This window comes from Terrapene carolina, unplaced genomic scaffold, assembly GCF_002925995.2.
Source record: "Terrapene carolina triunguis isolate 2854851 unplaced genomic scaffold, T_m_triunguis-2.0 Scaffold62, whole genome shotgun sequence".
NCBI lineage: Eukaryota > Metazoa > Chordata > Testudines > Emydidae > Terrapene > Terrapene triunguis.
In genome coordinates this window covers 18,782,027-18,804,740 of record NW_020664413.1, presented here as the reverse complement: position 1 = coordinate 18,804,740, position 22,714 = coordinate 18,782,027, and the positions used below count along the sequence as shown (strand labels likewise).

Sequence of the window (22,714 nt, the reverse complement as noted above, 5' to 3'; positions counted from 1 at the left end):
CAAAAGGGGCCAGATTTAAAAAAAAAAAAAAAGCTCATCTCCTATTTAGGCTCCTATGTAAGAACTGATTTTCCAAAAGTGCTCAGAACCCAGTAGCTACCAATGTGACACTTCTGGATGAAATAACACAACCAAAGTGCTGAGTTCTTCTGATAATCAGACCAAAGAAGCTTACTCATAATACCAAATAAGCTAGATGAGCCTAGCTCCCCTGCCGGGTTACTGTTGAAAGTCTGGAATTGATTTAGTGAGTCACAATCTGTTATTGCAGTGATGAGGAGTAACCAGAAATTAATAACTACAGCCTAGTATTCTGTTGTAGTTTGTTTTAAGGGATATTTGTATTGTGTAATCTTGTGCTCAAAGGAATGGGGTTTGCAGTTTTGGTTTTCTGAAACAAGAAACCGTTTATTTAAAAAAAATAGGATAGTAGAGAGTGTGCGGCCTCAGCAGAGAAAAAGGTTGCCTGACTGTCCTAGGAATAAAACATAATTGGCCTGATACATTGTGCTTTTTAAAAGATAAACCTTGTTGACATGTCTTTATCATTTAGATAACACTTTTATAATACATCAGGCAAAATAGAGTACGCAGCTTCTCATGATCAGGACTTGAGACAACACATAAAGAGGGTGTCATAGTTCCTGAGGTAACTGTACCTCTGACCCCCTCCTGGACTCTGTAAGGGAACCCCACTTAAGTCTCAGGCCTCTAGCCATTACCTTTCTTGGGGCAGGATCCCGCAACCCTCTCCCTCCAGACTGGGGAATTAGTCTGCAGACTCCTGCAGATCGCCTCACAAGGTCTAACTAGTTCAGCACGTACACGCCTGTTGTCTCAAGGGCAATGACAGGGTTCACCAGTAACCAGCCAGCTTCCATATAGCAAAATACTAGCCAGAACAAAATCATCACAGAAAAAACATGTCATAAAAACAATAAACAGCTTGTACACATGTCTAGTTTAGCAGATAGTTACCCATCTTCCACACAGAGACCTGGGTAGGTTTTAAAGTTCTTCAGATTCTTTCTGCAGGGCCTGTCTCTCTTGATTGCAGTCTCGTGTCATTTCTGTATTGAAGGTGAGTGATCCCTCTCCCACATATACGATCTCAAGTCCTTTGCATTCTTAGGCATCTTGAAATGGTCAACCCGGGATATGGTATTTCCCTAAGGGGTAAAGTGTCAAAAGGACTTGTGTCCTGCCTGATTTTTTTCAGGATTGGGGATTTGCATTAATTACACCCCACTGACTTTAGTTCCTGCAGGAAACATCTTTTAGCTCACCCATTGATCCAGAAATACAAGCCACAGCATGCCCATAAAGATCTATATAACATTTATAATATAGATAAAATAGTCTTTGAATATTCCATGTTTCCAAAGCATCTGTCACAAAGGGCTTTAATGATGCTGAGACTATTTCTGAAGGTGGATGATTGTGAGGCCGGTCCAACTTAAAATATAGCCTCAAAAAGGAGGCTGTGACAGCCAGTGGATAGGGCAGTGGTCTGCAAACTAGGTTCTATTCTTGGCCCCTATCACTGGACTACACTGACCTTCTACAAGTTGTTTCAGCTCCTGAATCAGCCTCCCTCAAATAGGATGATAATACTCGCCTTTATAACATGCTTGGAGATCTGAAAGTGCTACACAAGTGTTAAGTGCTATTAATCGTTGAGACTGGGACCCTAAACTCCTTTTTTTTAATAAATGGATCAAAAATACCTTAACTCCTCAGGGTTTACAAATATGATCAAACAACAACCCCTAAAAAAGTCAGTTCTAGAGGTAAAAACAGCCACCACCAAGATGCATAACTATGTTTCCCTTCTGCTTTATTTCAAGTAAAGCTATTTATTTATTACAGATCTTTTGCACTGTCACTGCTTTTATGAGGGACTCTCCTGATCAGCAGTCATTGCCTGAAGAGAGCGATGGATTCTATGCAGGGATTAAGGTAATGCAGATGTCCTTGATTTACTGCACTTATCCAGCATGTCACTGAAGAATATTTGAATATTAACCAACATACTCTGGAACACAATACACAAGAAAATAGGACTTGATCATAATTAATGTAGCTTCTACATGCCCAGTGAGAAAATGTCTTAATAAATTACCTGCCATTCTATAAGCCTTTCTAAAGCATTCACAGTAGTGTCTAGGTGCTGACACTGTCAGAACATAAAAAGTATGCAAAAGTGCTTCATGCACCTTCTAGCACATGTCCAGATGCATTCCAGTGACTATGTACAAGGTTAGGAGTGCCAGACCTATGTGCAGTGGATCTAATCTACCTGGATTTCAGAAAAGCATTTGATATAGTTCTACATGGAAATATTTAGTTAAATTGGAGTAGATGGTGATTAATATGAGACTTAAAAGGTGGGTAAGGAACTGGCTAAAGGGGAGACTACAATGGGTCATGCTGAAAGGTGAACTATCAGGCTGCAGGGAGGTTACTAGTGGAGTTCCTCAGGGATTGGTCTTGAGACCAATCTTTATTAACATTTTCTTTAATGACCCTGGCACAAAAAAGTGGCAATGCACTAATAAAATTTGCAGGTGACACTAAATTGAGAAGTATTGCCAATACAAAGAAGGATTGTAACATAATACAGGAAGATTTGGCTGATCTTGAAAACTGGAGTAATGGAAATGGGACAACATTTAATAGTGTGAAGTGCAGGGTCATGCACTTTGGGACTAAACAACAAGAATTTTTGCTATAAACTGGAGACTTATCAGTTGGAAGAGACAGAACAGAAAGACTTGGGGGTATTGGTTGATCACAGGATGACTATGAGCCACCAGTGTGACATGGTCACTGGTGAGATCTCACCTGCAATACTGCGTGCAGTCCTGGTCTCCCATGTTTAAGAAAGATGAATTCAAACTGGAACAGGTGCAGAGACGGGCTACTAGGATGATCGGAAGAATGGAGAAACTACTTTATGAGAGGAGACTTAAGGAGGTTGGCTTGTTTATCCTCACAAAATGAAGGTTGAGTGGAGAAATGATTGCTCTCTATAAATACATAAGAAGGATAAACACCAGGGAGGGAAAGGAGTTATTTACATTAAGGGACAATGTTGGCACAAAACCAAATGAATATACACTGGCCACCAACAAGTTTAAGCTTGAAATTAGATGAAGGTTTCTAACCATCAGAGGAGTGAAGTTCTGGAACAGCCTTCCAAGAGGAGTAGTGGTGGCAAAAAAACCTCACCTGTTTCAAGACTGAACTTGATAAGTTTATGGAGGGGATGGCATGATTAGGTAGCCTACAATGGCATATGGTCCATCTGCAATGGCTGTTAGCAAATGTCTCCAATGGCTGGTGATGGGACACTGGATGGGGGGGACTCTGAGTTACTACAGAGAATTCTTTCCCAAGTGTCTGGCTACTGGGGCTTGCCAACATACTCATGATCTAACAGATCACCAAATTTGGGGCTGGGAAGAAGTTTTCCCCTAGATCAGATTGACAGAGACCCTGCGTTTTTCTTCGTTTGTTTTTGTTTGTTTGTTTTTGCCTTCTTCTGCAGCATGGGGCATGACTCACTTGCTGGTTTGAAATAGAGTAAATGATGGATTCTCTGTAACTTGAAGTCTTTAAGTCAAGATTTGATGACTTGAGTAACTCAGCCAGAGGTTATGGGTCTCTTACAGGTGTGGATGGGTGAGTGTCTGTGGCCTGTAATGTGCAGGTGCTCAGACTAGATGATTATGGTGGTCTCTTCTGGCCTTAAAGTCTTTGAATTTAAGTCAGAATGTCACTGCATTCAGACTTAAGGATGAGGAGAGAAAAATGAAGTTCTAACAAACACCTGCATAAGGTCAAGGGAAGAGACTGAAAAATAATGCTTATGGGTAGACTGCCTTATTTAGATTATTTAATTTTGTAAGGTTATTAGATACTACTTTGATGGCTGCAGCATAGAATGATAGAGAATGGGTTTGGTAGTTGTTTCCAACCAAAATATTGTTTTCAAATCAATTTTGAATGATCTTTGGTCCAGTGGCCATGTCTGTAGTACTGCTTTAGTATTCACATTATTCTCTAGGATTTACCTATACTAATTACAGAGAATACTGCAAGTACCCTGGTAATGGTTTTTAGTTATCAAAGGCAAAATAGGAGCATTTTTATGAGCAACCACTGTATAAAGATCCCAGATCTGCCCCTAGATAAATGTGCACAGTTCCCCCTGTAGTCAATAGGAGCTGATCTAGTGTAACCAAAAGCAGAATTCGACCCACAAGTTATCACAAAACACACTTGGATCCTTAGTAGTGAAAAGCATTGTCCTGTATAAATGAAATACATAATTATGCAGAGCCAGATTGTTTCTTGGGGTACACACCCATGCAGGGGCATTAAAGGGAGATAGCCCCAGCTCACACATATGCACTACCCAGACATTGGGTTCAGATGGGCAAGGGTAAGAGTGCTGTGTACTAGCCACCAGAGCAGATGGACAAGGAGGGAGTGGGGAGTGGCTGGAGTCTTGGCTTTGCTCTGGAATGCACAAGACAGTAGAGCTATGCTGGCATAGAAGGGGAACTAATCTGCTTCATGTATGAGCCACTAACAGATTCTTTTCCCCTGGTGCAAGAACAGGGAACAAGGAGGGAACTGCACTGAACTGCCCTGCTCCTGGGGCAGTGCACCAGTGTGCCCCCTCATATGCAGGGCTTGTGGTACTGTCACACTCTAGCCCATGATCAGTGAAAATATACCTCTCAGTGCACAGTAACTAGTTCTTTTTTTAAAGTGATACTGAAAAAAAAAATCCATGCTATCCTATTGTTTTCAGGACTTTTTATTTTTTTAAGATTCTTTTCAGACCAGGAAATAAGAAACTGTTACAGACTACTGATGACAACTGCAAATAGTTTCCTAATTCCTGAACATACTGTAAAAGCTTAAAAAGCAATTTTACCTTTTGAAATTAGAGACAATGATTACGTTATCAGAAATTATGATAATGAATTTGTAAATTTATTTGGTTAAAAAGAAAAAATCATTTTTTATGTTTCAGAAATATCAATTTTGCCTTATTTTTCTATCATCATTATCTAAGATTGATCATCTATTTTACTTCCAGTTTACACCAGAGTCATTACAAATTTCAGAGGATGACAAAGAACATGTTTTGACCATTCTAAGTACTGTACCTATTATCTGCCAAGGTCAAGGTGACATCTGTAAAATTACTTTACAGCTGAAAACTGAAGATTCTGGTAAGAGTTTTGTACATTGTAGTTAATTCATTGTGACTATGTACTTTTTGCAACTTATATGGTACAATGAATTTAAAGGGAAATTACAACATTTAGATAATGTTGAAAGGTTGAAAAAACTAAATAGCATGTTAGCTTCTAAAACAAAGTAGATGAGAAAATCACTCATGGTTTGTTGCCGGTACACTAAGCAATTTCAATAATAGCTACATCATAGTTCATTGTGATTTATTAGAGAAATAATGATAAATAAAAGGATTTTTTAAAACATTTAGGTTTATAAAATAGCATTACAAGGTTCTGCATCCTGAATGGTTCTTAACCAGAGTGACACTCAGAACAATCTCGTCACTTATTGATGGTCACTCAGAACATCATCCTCAGATAATTCAAGAGCTGGATCAATAATAAATAAATAAATAAATCACTGAACAGATTTTGCATCTTTTTCTGGATAAATTGTGATTTTATTGAAGTTAGAAACATATGGTTAGGTCCCGTCAGTATCCCAAAGAGCCTACGCTATAAAGCCTCAGTTCTACACACTTGAGGAGTCCAATTGACTTCAGTGGGACTATTCATCTATGTAACATTATAAATATTTTTAAGTCTTTGCACCATCAGGATCTCAAAGACTTTTGGACGGAGAAGAAAATCATGAAACATTACAGATATTGTTTTGTATCCCATATAACCTAATTTTCCCAGTATCGGTACATACCCTAAGAAGGGTGTGGAAGTTAGGAATTTAGTAGTCTTTCCCTTTTAAAAATATCAAGAATTAGTTCTACATTACATTCCTTTTCTAGAAAATGAACATATAAAGGGTTTTTTTTGTTGGTTTGTTTTCTGGTTTTCATTTGTTTGGGGGTTTTTGGTGGACTAGAACATGATAGTGACAAGGTGAGTGAGGTAATATCTTTTGTTGGACCAATTTCTGTTGGTGAAAGAGGCAATCTTTCAAGCTCCACAGAGCTTGTCTCTCTCATATTCTGGGACCAACATGGCAAAAACAACACTGCATTAATTTTTGTGACATACTATTGATCACTTTCTAAGTTGTTTGCTTGGGAATGTTAGCAAATTTTATCTAAAGAAACATTTTGCCATCTTAATTAGCAAATATTTTTTCCAAGGTCAGAGTGATGTAATTCTGCTCACATCCAGAAATTATGGATTTTCATTTTCCATTTTCATCATCTAACAACCAAAAACTTTTTCTATCAAGGGACTAATGCTGCTGTCCTCCAGTGTATGCTGTTCCCTTGAAGTCAATGGGTGTTGTTTTTGGAGACAGGATCACAATCAGGCCCACCAGAGCATTTGTCCACCTGTTAAATGTAGCATCTCATCTTAAAAACTCAAGGCAAAACAACACACAAGCTCTGGGATTTTTGCTATGTGCTGGTTTTACCACTGGTGAGAATTTTTTAAACAACCCCTGCTCCACGGGTGAAATCCTGGACCCATTGAAATCAATGGCAAAGTTCCCCTAGACTTAAATAAGGCCAGGATTTCTCCCCAGATCTTTGCCTTCCCCATCTAATCAGCTGCTGACATATACATTATACAGAACTTCTCCTAAAACAAAACAAAAAAAATCAATAATCCTCTGCTGAGGTTCAATCTACCACCCCACTCTTTCTTCTCATCCTTTTTTAATCTCCCTGATGTTCAGAAACATTCACTTCAATGAGCTGAAATCCCTCTCCTTTTCCTCCCAATCCTCAGCACAAGCACAGACAACAAAGGGGATAAAAAGGGATTCAAAATGAGAACATAACTCACTGATCTAAGATGAACTGTACCTTGTGGTTTCAGCAGCTGTGTTGGCTTCCATACATGGAGTGGTTTGAATTTGCTAGTGACTTAGTGGTGCACTGTTCCGCATATTCCTCTTGGCTGCCTGGCTGTGTCAGCCTACCAAGTGAGCATTCTTTAAACTCACAGGGCCAGATTAGTAAAGGTATTTAGGTGTGTAAAAATGCAGATAGGCACCTAGTGGAATTTTCAAAAGCACCAGAGGAAGTTAGGCACCTTTGAAAATCTGGCTGATGGCAAATTTATGGGCAGTGAGCTAACAAGACTGCAGAAGCTATTCTGCCAAAGTTAGCATCTAATACAAACTTGCTTGGCAGGGGCCCACTCCCTTTTCACTGCATGTTTTATCAGTCTCTTAATATTTTAAGGGAGACTGACCGAGAAAGTTTCCAGAAGTAGATTTATTTTCAATGTGTTAATGAACTTGACAAGTTGGTGCTGAGAGGTGCAGAGATGGAGATACAACTGTACCAATTAACTAGCCTTGGAAAGAAGCTGTTACAGAAGTGGCAAGTTTCTGTCCCTTTTAATCATCTCATTTATGCAATTTAAACTAATAACCAACTATTGCCCTTGATTGGTCCACCCTGAGGCTGTTTGTCTGTGTGTCATTGGGCCACATATGTTCAACGGAGATGCTAAATGTCTATAAACATCTTCTGCTTTATGTATGCATATGTACTTTGCAAGGATGTTTATTCAGTGCTTTAGTTGCATTTGTTTTTTGTTTGAAAGAAAGCTACGGCCTTTTAAATACTGTAAGATTTAAATTGGCCACAGTCCTACACATTGGAAATAAAGGCTATTTTAGTTTTTATTCATTTATGCTAAAAGAAATTAAATAACAAACTCCGTGTCGAGTTGAGTCCATTTAACACCACTGTTGTGTTAATTATGTAGGTAATAAGCATTGAGAAAGCCAATTAAAAGCATAGAAATATCTCTCTAGGTTTAGATAATATAATGAATCCGAGGACACAACAGAGCTGTTGTTGTGCCGCTTGTTTTATGTGTATCTCTGTTATTTTAACAAGATTATTTTGTTTGATTTTAAACTTCTGTTCTGGGAAGTGAGCAAACCTCACATGGCTACAATGGCAATAACTGTCCTTTATGGAAAGCTTCTGTTTAACTGACTAAAAAAACCTTGAAAATGATCCAGAACTTTGCTATACAATTGTAAGCCAGCCCTTAAGCATTTGATATCAGAGATACTTCTCTATTAAATGCCATAGTTCAATTTGTATAGAATCTGTGGGTTTAATCTCAGTTACATTGTATAGGACTTTTCAATAAGGCATGAAATACTGATTATTTGGAAAGACGTTTGCATATTTTTACACCAACTTAATATAAATTAAGAAGCAAATCCATGAATTATGAATAATTGCTTTGTTTTTACCAAATTAATCCAATTCCCAACATTTCTTATCATACTGTAGGTGTTGGCTCAGACTGTGGAAACTGTGTGAAATCCTGGCCCCACTGAAGTCAATGGCAAATCTTCTGTTGACTTCAATAGGGCCACAATTTCCCCTTGTGTGTTCAAAGAAACCATTGGGCTTTTGAATGGATCACTTTGGGCTACATATTTCAAATCCAGAGTAGGTGGCTGTTATTACAATCCAGTGGCTATTCAGTATCCTCTGTGAAAAAAGTGGTGATCTCAGAGTAAGGTTGCCACCTATCCAGGCTTTCCCAGGATTGCCCTTTTTTTGTGGTAGCTGTCCCTGGAAACCTGTAAAGTTGCTCAGTACATATTGCCAGCAGTTCAGTTTAATGGCTCTCAGGAACATCTTGGATGTCCCAGATTTTTGTCCCTCAGAGGCAGCAACTCTGTCTCAAACCAGTTCTTAGTGGATAAGTGTCCATATGAAAAAAAACTCAATAGATGGCACTAACAGGACCCCAGATTTGTGACTTTAAAATTGAGGCTAAGAACTAAAAAGGCATGAAGGCAGCTACCCTCTCACCCCTAGAGGAGGTCATTTTAAGTAAGAGCTGAAGCACAGTGGCAGAGCTGCATGACTAATCTTACAATGTCATTGCCTCACCTGCTCTGTGAGCAGCCAGATTCAGTTCCCAGGTCTCCAGCACTTTTCTGTCTATGTTAGGTGCTTGTCTAGCTCCCGTTACCTAAGTATCAGAGCAGCTCTTAATCTTTGAAAGTATTTATCCTCAGAATCTGACTGTAAGTAGGGAAGTGCTATTATCTCCAATTTATAGATGGAGAACTGAGGCACTTGCCCACGGTCCCACAGAAAGTCTGTGGCAGAGCAGGAAGTTGAACCTAGGTCTCTCAAATCTTAGGCTAGGACCCTAACCACTGCACCATCCTTTGTCTCAGGCATAAACTGATGATAATTTTGTAAGTACCTTGGCAAGTGCATCTTCCTGAAACAGTCTTATTCCTAGTCATGAGAATTATTCATCTTCATCCCATGGGCTCTTCCCCATATAGATAAGAGTGTCACTTGAGAATATATTTGCAGCTGTGACTATAAAGGCATGCAACTGGGTCTTCATAAGAACATCTATCGCAAGAAGAAATGCAGTGACCATTTGCATAGCGATATCAGATCAAGTTAGTCATAACAACAGTTTTCACACAAAACCCATGTGGTTTCAATTAATGTGTGTGTCTGAAAGTAGAACATTTATGTCTGACAGTAAAGATGGTGGGGACAACCATGTAATATCTTTTCTCAGGCGCAATGTTCCTGTACATTTTAGATAACTTATTACTGGGGCCCTCAAACATAGCCCTTTCGACATGCCAAGTGGATCTCCTGCATATGCCCTGTACAGAAGGCAGTTGTGCAAGAGCCTCACTCACTGTGACAGCTGTGACAGACTTTGCCCAGGATGGAGACCGCATCAGCTATATCAGAGCTGAGCCAGTCACAAGGAGCGAACTACTCTGGAGAGCATATGCACCAAAGGATGTAAAGGTTGGTTACTCAAATAACTTGGAAAACATGGCAAACTTCAGTGGGAGTTTTGCTATGAATGGACGGGGGTGGGAGGAAGGCAATAAGTCTTAGCTGTATAAACTTCCTCATTGTGAGCACATTAACTCAGCACAGTGACTTAATATGCCAAAGAAATTAATCTGTGGAGTGTTTTGCTTTAACCGGTTTGTTTTGTTTATCAGCCAGCACATCAGTAGGGCCAACAGCTGGATTCTACACACAATCACATTTGTATGTGTGTGTGTTTTGGGAGGAGAGAGGGCCAGTTTGGAACTATCAATTCTTTAGGAGGAAAAGAAAACACTCAGGGGAAGAAATTCCAAAAGAGCACATAACCCACATTTAGATTGTGGTTCATAGAGCGAAGCAAAGGCAAAGCTTCCCTGCAAGAACACTTCTGTTGGTTATGATTCCCCACTGCCACATTGAACAACAAAATAAATAAAGGGTTGGAGAGTGGCCTGGTAATTTGAGAAGGGGACTGAGAGTCAGGACTTCCGTGTTCTATTTTCAGCTCTGCCAGTAATTATGAGGCCTCTAATGAGGCACTTAACCTCTCTGTATCTCTGTTTATTCATGTACAAAATGGGCATTATTAATATAATGAGAATAATTAATGAGCCAAATCCTGCTTCCTTTAGTTACATTTGCTTCAGGAGGCCTGTTCAAGTGAGTGAGGCACACACAATTTGGCCCACTGTTTGTGGCCTGTTGATTCTCAGATGAGAGCTCTGATAGAAGTCCACAGTGATATTATGATGTGATAGACTAAAAGGACCACAGTGTCAGAACATACATATCACTCAACTAGAGTTCACAAAGAGGTGACAAATCCAATGTAGCGTATTTTTACCAATAGAAGACATACTGATTAATGAACTTGGTCCTGATTTATGTGCATCATTTACCTCAAGACCCAAAGAGTGACACTGATTCTATTCTCACTTACCATGGCTATACAATGGTATCAGCTTAATGATTTCAATGGAGTTTTGCCTGATTTACACTGGAGGAAGGGAGATCAAAATTAGATCCAGAGTACTGTATTTGTATCTTTAAAAAGTATAATTACAAAGGTGTGTACATTTCCTTTCTTCCTCAATATAGTCTTTATATTAAATATTTTAAATATTGTCCTTATGATGATAAAGGCATCTTTAATCTAGTTCAACACAAATGCAATGCAGTTAGCTCAATGCAATCAAACATGTATTAATTTTTGATGGCATTCATGTTTCTATTAAAACATGAGAACTGAGCAAATGTAAAGTTAAATTAACTATTTAAAAAATAAATTAAATTTGATCCTAGTAAAGCAAGCTTCCAAGAACAAAAAAAATCTCACTTTACTGTTGATGTTTTGCAAGCAATTAGAAGCATTAATGTTAAACACCTCCGCCAGCGTAGCCAAGAAAAACTTCAGCATGATATATTAAAATCAAAATAGTCTTTGGATACTGCAGGCTTCCTAATAAATCTCCAAATTTATCTGGAAATGGAATGGCTGAAGTGTGCAGAACGATTTGAGAGAAATTCAGGTCCCCACTACCTCGGAAGCAAATATACTGCACTCTTTGCATTGATTTGGTAATTAAAAGAGCTGGAGAGAGAGAGTGAGTTGGGATGTAGTGATGGTGCTAATAGAGAAAATTCTTTTACATCATTTTTGGTAGATACAACTATATTTGATTTCAGGCCAAAACATTTTTCACTGAGGACTTCACTTCTGCATTCCTCAAGGGGTGAACTCTAACACCTGTGGGTGGCCAGCGTACGTGAGGTGTCAGAGTGGCATCACCAGAAGGCTGATGATGTATATGCAAAAGTACAAACTCTTCATTTGAGGGGCTCATCTCCATGAGAGAAGCCCATCTTCTCCCGTTAATCCATTATTTAAAATCACCCCTATTCCTAAAGACTACATTATGCCTGATTCCACATGGCTGCATAGTGACAAAGGGAGGCGCAAGGACCCTCCACCTTTTCCTCCTGCTTCACACCCCATGTCAGAACTATTTGAACTGCATTTCTGGGTTCCTGATGGAGTGCAGAGTTTGTACCTAAGATGCCTCCGTCTGGGAGCAGATAGACAGAGCAAGCAAAGAGTAGACTGTCACGGCCAGAGAATGGGGGTAGGCTGGCTGCATGTATGGGAGCATGTTTCATCCCATAAAGGGGTATCACATATGGCTCATTCTTCCCCCAGTGCAAATGGGGCCCTTTGCACTACAACTTACTATAGGCTGTGTGCAAATAGCACACTCTGATTCTACATTATCAAGGTGAGAATTGGATATTATATTATGCAATATACCTTCACCAAGAAGCACCTTTTGGGCAGCAATGTGGCAATACTCTTGTCTCTCTGTCCAGTGGATGGGGGATGCAAAGGACCCCTACAGGACGCAGGTGTAGCAAGTGCCACAAGTAAGTTTGTTCCCCCCCAGCATCATTGGAGGCATTGGGTCTTCTCCTAGTTTTTGCAGGCGTAATATCTCCACGGGTTCCTGACTCTTCATGTCATTTCTGCTCCCAGATGGCTGAAATTCTTAGGGGTTATTGCTGATCTAACTTAAGATAGTTTTACACTGCTGTAACTGAGAGAAGCCTTAGTACAGCCCTTATCTTTCACCCAATTTTGATGGCTCCCGCAACCTTGAAGTTAAGGGAGACTGCACTGATTCCTTGACACCAGGAAGGGTTTACTCTGGATTTACACTGTAACTGATCTCAGATCCTGGTCCACAGTCTGTATTAAATGAATTAAATATTCAAAATATGAACCATAAAATTAAGGTCAAACCTATGGACCTGTAGTAGTACAGGCTACTAAAACATGCTAGTTATCCATAATTAAGCCAGACTTCAGGCTTTAAAATTATTGTGATTTAATAAGTGTTCTACACTCTTGGTAATTTCTAGGCGGGGTTCTGCTTATTAATGGGAATTTTAGTAGGAAAAGCTTCTTTTTTACCAAACAGGGTAAAGAAATACAATAAACAGAGGTAGGTGAAATAATAGTACACCCAGCTCCTAGGCAGTATGTGATTAAACTCAATTGTTTAAAAAGGAAGTCTATTCTGTACCCATTCTGCATCATGTTTTATAAGTCAGATTTCAGTTTGTACTTGACCCTTGAATGCTACCCATAAAGTTTTGTGAGGGAAAACAAAGAAGAGAAACTGCTACATAAATTGTATTCATTACACATTTTATATTAACCAGGTCACAGTTCAAGACCTCCCAACAGGAAACTGCTACTCTTTAACTGATCCACACATTATCACATTTGATGGAAGGTGAGTATTCTTTCTACCTTGAAATAATTTGGCTTGATTGTTGTAGTTTTCAGTTCCTGAATGCAGCATATGGTGTTCCATTAGAATACACTAGGAGTGTTATAATAGTTTGTTATTAGTGATTGATACAGTGCTTTGGAGAAAATTCATGGTTCTTTCCCAAAAGTCTAAATTCCTGTTTAAAATGACGTGAGTTATTTATTTTGAAGCTAAAATGTTTCTTAGATTTAATAGTTTGTCAAAAACAGTCTTAAATTCTGCAACCCTTGATTGAGCAAAACTCCCATTGAAGACTCCAGGAGTTTTACCTGATTCAAATATTTGCTTGATTAAGGACTACAGAATTTGAACCAGATCCTCTCAGATTATCTCCCAGATTTCCAGTTTCTGTTGGTAAACCTCCTAATGGTCAGGGTCATAATTTTATACCTTAAGCATCAGAAGAGACTCAGCAAGTCTGGGGTCCCACCTGCTGGGCTCCAGTGGTCCCAATTTCAAATACTACATGCTCTGTAGGTTGCAGTACACTCTAGTCAGGACACCGACTTTGAAAATGGGCCTCAGCAGAAAAGCTGACGCACATGGTGGAACTCCTTATGCCATTTTATAGGTAGGAATAGTAATTCAGAGAGACATACAAGGAGGAATTAAAAGCTAGGATGCATGAATATTTATATATCCTCCCTGAATACCTGGAATTATCTACACTCTGAGCTATTAACTGAGTTTCAAAAATAATGTATACAGTATATTTTCTGCATTCACTGATAGTTAAGAAATGAAGTAAATTAAGTTAACTGTGTTTTTCAAACACTGCACAGTCCACATTTCTTTTCCAGCATTATGGGCCAGATCCTCCACTAGAGTAAATTGATTTAGCTTCATTGACTTCAGTGGAGCTATGTGGTTTACTCTACCAGAAGACTTGGCCCTACAAGTTTGGACTTCCGAATACTGACTAAGTTTAAGTCATCTCAGCAGCAGTCAGGCTTCCTAACAAGTTTTTCACTATCCCACTGTTATTTTTCATAACCAGATAACTCAAAAATTGCGAAAAAGACTAAACTTTAACAACATAAAATAATTTCACTTCTGAGCTTGGAATGAGAAATGTCCTCCCAATAGGCAATTCTGAGGAAGTCATAAGCCAAGGAGAATAGAATTATAGACCGGAAGTGCCTTCTCGGCTATCTAGCACAACATTATATCGGAGAATGAGAGAGCCTATAAGACATTTTATTTTATTCAATAATCCACTCATTAAATTAATGTTATTAGGCCAACATTTGCTACAAGTTACACCTGTGCAATCCCATTATTGATTGCAAGTAGGGATGTTTCTGAGAAATGTTACCAATAATAGATTTGAAGTTACCGTTGGCAATTGATAAGGAATGTCCGTATATGGCAAGCTCTCCTTCAGAATATAGAATCTTGCAATGGAAAAGGCCCAGCAGGTCATCTCATCCATCCTACCTACCACTCCAGATACTGCAGGATTTCTTCCTTTTGGATCGTCACTAATGTTTTATCCAGTCTAGTTTTAAATGAGCCAAGTAACAGGGCTTCTGCCAGCTCTCTCAGGAGATTTATTCCACAGACTAATACAACTCACTTTCAGGAACTTCTTGATATTCAGCCAAGTTTCCTACTCTTAATTTCACCATCTCATCACTCCTAGTTATATTCTCTTCTATTATTGTAAATAATTCCTCTCTTTCAAATATTATTATGTTCCCCCTTGCCCTATTAGTCATCAGTTAGCCAAGCATTCTATCTATATATTCCACAACATTAATCTTTCAAATTCTAATATATGTGATGAACTAGTTTTAAAGCTACGCTGCATCTAAGGAATAATGGGAATGCAATCCTTGTTTGTACCTTGCTAGAAGCATACAGCTGACAGATAAATTTTGAGGCAAATTTTGATCATCTCCTTATGTTCATAAAATGCACATGTGAGAAAAAGTTGTGTTTGAATGGAGATGTGCATCTTGCATGGCACTGGGATAGATAAAGAGAGAGGGATAGAAAAAGAGGATGGAGAATGTAAAAGACAGACAATCAACTCTTCCCCAGGTATTGGTATCAGACCAGTAAAGCACTGTAACCCAAACAAATACATTCTTCCTATCCTTGTACATAGAACCCCACCAGCCTAAAGACAGGGTAGCAGATCCCATTGGCCCAGCACCTTCCAGGGAATGCTGGTGTGGAAGAAGGGTGGTCAGCTGCCGCCTTATCACCTTTCCACCCGCTCTCCATGGGACACCATGAAGGATTCTCTGAGAGATTGAGACCTAAGACGGGAGAGATAGGCAACTTTTTCCAGTGATGAGTGAGATTTTCCCCATACTTTCTTATATTTAACGCTTTCTCACCAGAAAAAGTTGGGGGAAGTAAAAAAGGGAGAGAAGTACGGGAAAACCAGACCCAAAACCCAAAGTGAACATGTTTTGTTTCCAAAAATCAAAAGAAAAATACATCGAAATGAAAAAATTCATTTAAATTTTCTGTTGCAAATTATTTTTTTATTTTGAATTTATCAGTTAGGACACTGAAATACATAATTTAAATCCACATTTTTTCCATGGAAAATGTTGATTTTGACAAAATGCATTTTCCATTGGGAAAATTTTAGTCAAAAACTTTGATCAGCCCTAGTGAACAGAGATTATTTTATGACTTTTTATTTCTTATTAAAATAAACTTCTCCTCGTGAGAAACAACCACTCAACAGCTTGTAATCTGGCTACCTCATGCACATTCCATCTGGGTTAGCATAATGCAAGGCTATTAATTAAATAATTAAAGTACCTACCTTATCCTTGAGACAATAGTTTGCCCTTTCTGTATGCCTACCTCAAGGAATGCGTATTACATAAAAAATAGTTTGCCATGTACTTTTATTAATACATTTCTATAGAAACATCTACCTAATAATTCTTTTGACTAAAGGGAGAGACTAATAGTTAGGGGGGCAAAGTGTCATATTTTACAGTACAACAGTTTGAGTGTGTTGATGCATAGAAGTGCAATGATATTAATTATACTGGCTAAAGCTCTGAAAGAGCACTTCCTTTTATAGCAAAATGCCTTTTAAATGAAACAAATTTGCAAGCCTGGCAAAGAGAAAGTATAGGCTTCATTATTAGTTATGATGCATTATAAATATAAAAGCCTTTCACATCATAAATTGTAGATTCTTAAAAGTGAATTATCAGTTTCAAGCTAAGTACTAAGATACCTCTTTTATGGCAATATCTAAAACACCTAAGACTGCTTGGTTGGTAATTTATATATAATTAGTGTTATTTTTCATTTCACCTTATAAAGGAGAATTTTTAGATTTCTGGAGCATGTAAATTAAATCTATGCATCAGTATTCTCTAGGGGTGAAATTCACCACTTCCTGAACAGAATAACTGCACTTGTGCAGGGAGGTATGTTTAAAGGTCTATGCCTGAGAATGGAGGGAATAGAATTTGCCAACCTGCAGGTAAGTCACTGGGATAATAATGCAACCCTTCCATGACTACTGTTCCAGCCTTCAGCTCCTTGGTCGGTTTGCTGGGGTTTCACCTAAGCATGGAGCCAATAGTTCCTGAGCCTACCCCCAGCAGCCTCCTTCACAGTGAGCAGAGCCAATGTATAGACCCCTTGTGTGGCTGTTCTGCTTTTGCCCACTCCCATGCAACTGCATCGTAGAGATCTGCCTTCCTCTGGATTAATTTGCAACATGCGCAAAAAAGCTGGCGGCACTCCTGCATGCAAGGCCCAGGCTGCCAGAAAAATTCTTTGTCTTGATGCCCACAAATCAAGGAAAGTCACAGATCTCGGCTCTGTAGGAAACCGTCCTGTTGCAAATGCCTATTTAAAAGCAAAAAGCCTCTCTTCTATGATCACAAGCTACCGATCTCCAGGGAGGATGAGAACCCTATAAGAGAGTTCTCCACCTCTCATGCTCCACAGAATCCCCTCACATTTCCCCTCACATCAGACTACAGGGTTGTGAATAGCAGCATGCACCACTGTGCTGTAAGTCCCCCTGGACACTGTGGATGTGAACTAAAAGGTTCCTAGTTCACCTTAATGTAATCCCATTTGAAGAGGACTATGTTAAAGTGAACTAGGAATCTTTTAGTTTGCACCTGCAGTGTCCACACAGAGGAGTAATTACAGTGCAGCTCTTTGGTGCACACTGAGGTCCAAACTGTAGGGCAATGCAGTCAAGCCACAAGTTTTGCTTTCTTCAAAGGCCCCACACCTATAATGCACAGCAGAGTAACTGGAAGTTCATTTAACCCTGGGATGGAGTAAATATCTTACAAAAACATGGGTGAGGTATTGGGTATGTTCAGTTTCTCATCTGCTTTGCTTTTATTAAATGTAGCAAGGGCAAAGGGATCTTATTCATATCCCAGCTTTTAGGGGAGTGGGAATGTTAAAACGTCAAGGTCTTTACAGATTTTCCCACATATACTGACCTATTCATCTAGGAAAAGCCATTGATGCTGCCTCTATTCTTCTATTCAGTGCTGCCATGATTACTTTAGAACTGACTAGCCTTAGGCTTGGAGGAATTAAATTTTTATCAGTAAATGTTGGTAAAATGTTGGTCAATCTCACTGTACACATACTAACCAACAAAAATATTTCCATTGATAATAATTGAAATGTACAGATAGGTAGAGTAAAAAAGAATGCTGCTTGAAAACTTATTAAAGTTTTCTTTAAGGATATTTACTGTGTATATTTTGACATATGAAGTTGACAGTTTATGTTTTCCCAGTTATAAAGCCTTAACTTTTTGAATCTCAACATCTACTGTCATTAAATAATTATTTTCTGACCTCCCCATAATTTCCCACAACTGTGAAAATTTAAATAGATTAAAATAGAAAAAAATGCTTACAAATAAACATTGCTATTACCATCAAAATGATAAAACAATAAAAACAGAATTCCACCAAGCCTAACTATTCTGTACCTGGTGTTATCCACATCCAGCTTGGGATGTTGAGCCATATGCCACTAGCGAATCACAACTCATTGTTCTGATCCACTCTATTCTGTCTGCTTTATCTTGACATTCACATGTCTGGTAACTGGATCTAAATTTGACTCTGGTAACTCCAAGGACTTGAGTGAAGTGAGACCAGGGATGAATTTGGCCCAGGAGGATCATGCAAATCAACTGAGCCTCTTTTTCTTTTATAAAATGCTTGCTACAAAAAATAAAATGTGAATGTATTCTGGTTCCCAAGTATATCCTTCATTTTCCCTCTGACTAACACTTTGTAGGACACAGACCAACATAAAATAGCTCTCACTGGCAAGGACAGCAGTCCTATGGACAAGTGAACAGATTAATCGTAAATGGTGCCTTTCAGTAGCTGACGTTTTGGGAGCAGTAGTAATGAAATAAATTAAATAAGAAGATGGAAGAGGCAAGGCGGGGGGGAGCCTCATGGGAAAGGAGAATGAGTGCTGGAGTGTCCTTGGGAGTGGGTTGTATAGCAACAGTAAAGTACAGTATAACAGCATAGTGATGAGTGTGGTAAAGATAGACTGATAGATAAGTGTAGGGGGAGAGGTGTGGGGGAGGGGGTTAAGGTTATTCTTCTGACTTAAGCTTTCCACATTTGGGGCAAACATAAAAAAAACATATAGTAAAATCTTTTCCTACTGTTTAGCGGTATTTAATTTTCCACTGCTGCCTATATGGCTGTCATGACATTTTTATGAGTGTCACAAAAGCATATCTGTTTAGATTCAATTTTGCATTCAAGTAATTCAACACCAGCTTAAGGCTTCCATTTAAAAATGAAGACATTTTGCAAGTCTGACATTTTACATGATCTATGGCATGACCTAACTGAAGGACTCCCATTGACTTCAATAAGAGTTGGATTGGGCTCCCATTGTCTATGCACATTAATATGAGTGAATAGTTCCATTTCTGTGAAAGACAGTTAGGTACCTGTGTTAAGAGAGTCTTATGTATTTAAATGATAGACCAGCAGAGTTTAAATGTAGCCACTCTCATGCATGCCCTACTTCTTTCATGACCACCCTCCTTCAAAATGCCTGCACCTGAAAAAGGACTATTTGAAGGAAGTTTTGGAAGATGATTCTCAGAGTTTTCCATCTCCTTATCTTCCTCATGTGGATATATCCATAAAAGCCAATTGTTTGACATTAAAAGAGAGATGAATTTTTTTAATGCTCCCTTTAGTTCTAATCAGTATTTTGTCCCAGTTGTTGAACAGCGTGCTCAGGATTTATGTACTTGATTAGAAAATAGGATGAGACAAGCCCATCAAAAGTGTTCTCTGATTACAGCCACCTTCGCTGAGTTTTTCAAGATGGAGTAAAATCAAATTTTATGACAAACAAACAGTTAATCTCTATTTTCTTGCTTTATTCCAAACTCCATACACTTCTACAGAGCGTGCTTCTCTCTAAGGGGCAGGGGGGAGGAGAACTGTAAAAGGAATAGGGCTGTTTCTGAGGCAGTACTTCACAAAAAAATTCTTAATCTTTATTTTCATTGGTTGTAATTATTTTTGAACTTTCCTTGCATAATATAGAAAATTTCAACATGAAAAATAATAATTTGTTTTCTATTAGTTGTAGATTCCTACAAATCTGTTTTAAAACCAAACATGGCTGTTTAAAAGGAAGGTGTTACCAAGCACTGCTTTCAAAAGGTGGTTAGCAATGGATTCATTCAAAGAAGTCCCACACAATTTCCATAAAATGCCTAGCCACTGTTTCCTCAGTTGCCAGAGCAATATATGGGATAAGAGCAAGAAGTAATTACAATGTGAGAAAATAGAGGCATTTGGAAATACAAGAGAATCCACTTATAGGCCCTAATCCTGCAGTCCTTACTCAAGCAAAATTCAGACTGAGGTCTGTGAGAAATTTGCCAGAATAACACTGACTAACAACTGCAGAATTAGTTCCACAGTGAATTCAGACAGACTGAAACTCCATTTGTAGTAGAGCACAATGAAAGTTCCAAATTACTTAACACATTGCAGTGTGCCAATTGCAAATCCAGTTATAGTGAAACTTATGCTTATGGTGAAGTCATTCTAAGGGGGAGAAATAACTTCACTTTAACAGGGTTCCAGGAGAGTCCTAATTTTTCATATGAAGTGTTCACCTAGCCCCAGTCAGCCTTGTAAAATTTAGTGATTAGTCACAGAAGATGTTATTTGAGCACTGATTTTGCTGTGAAGAATACCATGCCGTAGAGCATCCAGTTACAACCAAAACGTATTTATTAAGTCCTGGAGGCAGGGATTATTTCCCATTTGCTTTTCTCAAATGTTTATCTTTTTCATGCATGCCTGTTGCCATAGCAGCAGCTCTTAGACAGCTAACAGCTCTCACATGAATTCTTATCCATTACCAGCTAATAACTCCAGTGGTATTAGCTTGTGTATGGTGCTGAATGTATGCTTTCCCATGTGTTAATTTTCTTTCTCCTCCAAGGCCAGCCATCATGCTGGCCTAATTAAAAAGTGTAGCTGTTGGAGTACAAACACACAGTCATGATAGATGTACACCCTGGGTCTGAAAATCCTGTTTTTGTTTGTTTGTTGTTTAGGCGTTACGATAATTATAAAATTGGAACCTTTCTTTTGTGCAAGAGCCTGGCCCGTGTGTTTGAGGTACATGTACGACAGTGGGACTGTGGAAGCCGCCAGTATGCTGTTGCCTGCAACTGTGGTGTAGCTGCATGGGAGGGTAATGACATCATCCTGCTAGACATGTGTAATGGTCAGTTTCAGGAAACCAGACCTCAGCTGTCTATTAAAAGCATTGGAGCATCACCTCGACGTGTCAAAATCGTGAAGTCCTACGGAGGGGAAAAAATTACCGTAGGTGGACCTTTAGGTTTCTTTTTTTTTTAAGTTGCTTTGACTTTAACTATATATTTCTGAATTAAGTAACTACTACACATACACCCGTAGCCATCAGAGTGCTTAAAGTGAAAGCCACAGTTATTGAGAAAACCAGTCTGAGGGAAAGTGCTGGCTAACGTGTTAATTGAACCATAAGAACATAAGAACGGCCATACTGGGTCAGACCAAAGGTCCATCTAGCCCAGTATCCTGTCTACTGACAGTGGCCAATGCCAGGTGCCCCAGAGGGAGTGAACATAACAGGTAATGATCAAACATAAAACAAAACATGAAACTAACAAGAGTGGATGGGTGTTACTCAAAGACATAGCCAAGAGTGATATGAATATTATTTGTTGTTTGTATTATGGTAGTATCTAGCAGTCCCATGGGCACCCACTGTGCTAGGCACTATACAATTACATAACAAGGAGACGGCCCTGAAAAACGTGTGATCTAAGTATAAGATGAGAGATCACACAATGAAGATGGTTCTACAGCATATCTGATTTAGTACAAATTATTTACCTAGAAAGTACTACTGTGTCTCTCATCCACATTGAAGATCTCTAGTCCAGAAGGTGTTCCCTGAAATCACTGAATGAACAAGTGCAGACTGCACTAGAGAGATCCAAGCTGAGAATTTTGTCCTAAAATTTCAGCATCAAGATTTATTACTAGAAAATATTCTGGGTAAGAAAGGGGCCATAAGGAGCCAAAACAATGTTAGGGTGAGGGTTTTGAGTTTTGGCTTTCATCATCTTCTGCCTTGGAATAGGTCTTGATAACATAGTTATTTAAAGTTTCTTAATTGCAGAAAGGGAGCAAAAGCAGGAAAATAGCTTTCATTTCACATTACAACTGAATACAGTATAATTACAGTTTTATTACTAGAATAATCTTTAACATTGTGAATATATTTTGAATATTGCTAGTAATCACTTTCTTTGAATTAGGAGTTACAGGGCCACATTTTGTCCTAATTTAACTTCATATAAACCCCACTGATTCCATTGGGGTTTATATCCAACAGAGTTTCCATGGGACATGAGTGAGGGGAAAATCTAGTCCAAACAGTGCAGAACATTGAAATAGCAGATAGTGTCCTGATAGCAGAGATTTTAAACACAAACTCCTTTTTGGAGGAAAGTGTGTAATTGGAAGGCAGTTGGCATGTGTTAGTTGAACATGGCAAAAATTTTCAGCCAAAACTTTTTGCCACCAAAAACATGCAGATTTGGGTCAACCAAAACATTTCACAGATTCATGTCAAATTCGCCAAATTGTTTCAGTCCGAAAAAAAATCTGAACAACTCAAAATGTTTTGTTTCAATATGTTCAAAATTAAGTGTTATCATTTGAAATGACCCTGCATTTCAAACTTTACTTCAGTTTAATTAAAATTGTTTTGAAAATCTTGAAAATGAAACATTTCATTTATCCTCAAACAA

General features: G+C 38.7%; 1 protein-coding gene across 1 annotated transcript in view; it reads left to right on the top strand.

The window, feature by feature from the left end:
* Window positions 1–22,714, top strand: part of LOC112105812 (von Willebrand factor D and EGF domain-containing protein-like) — a 246,414-nt gene that overhangs the window by 91,647 nt on the left and 132,053 nt on the right. The window contains exons 6-10 of the mRNA XM_029910510.1: window positions 1,870–1,959; window positions 5,114–5,249; window positions 9,804–10,021; window positions 13,268–13,341; window positions 20,966–21,239. Coding sequence (XP_029766370.1) covers window positions 1,870–1,959; window positions 5,114–5,249; window positions 9,804–10,021; window positions 13,268–13,341; window positions 20,966–21,239 — 792 coding nt within the window. The remainder of the gene's footprint in view (window positions 1–1,869; window positions 1,960–5,113; window positions 5,250–9,803; window positions 10,022–13,267; window positions 13,342–20,965; window positions 21,240–22,714) is intronic.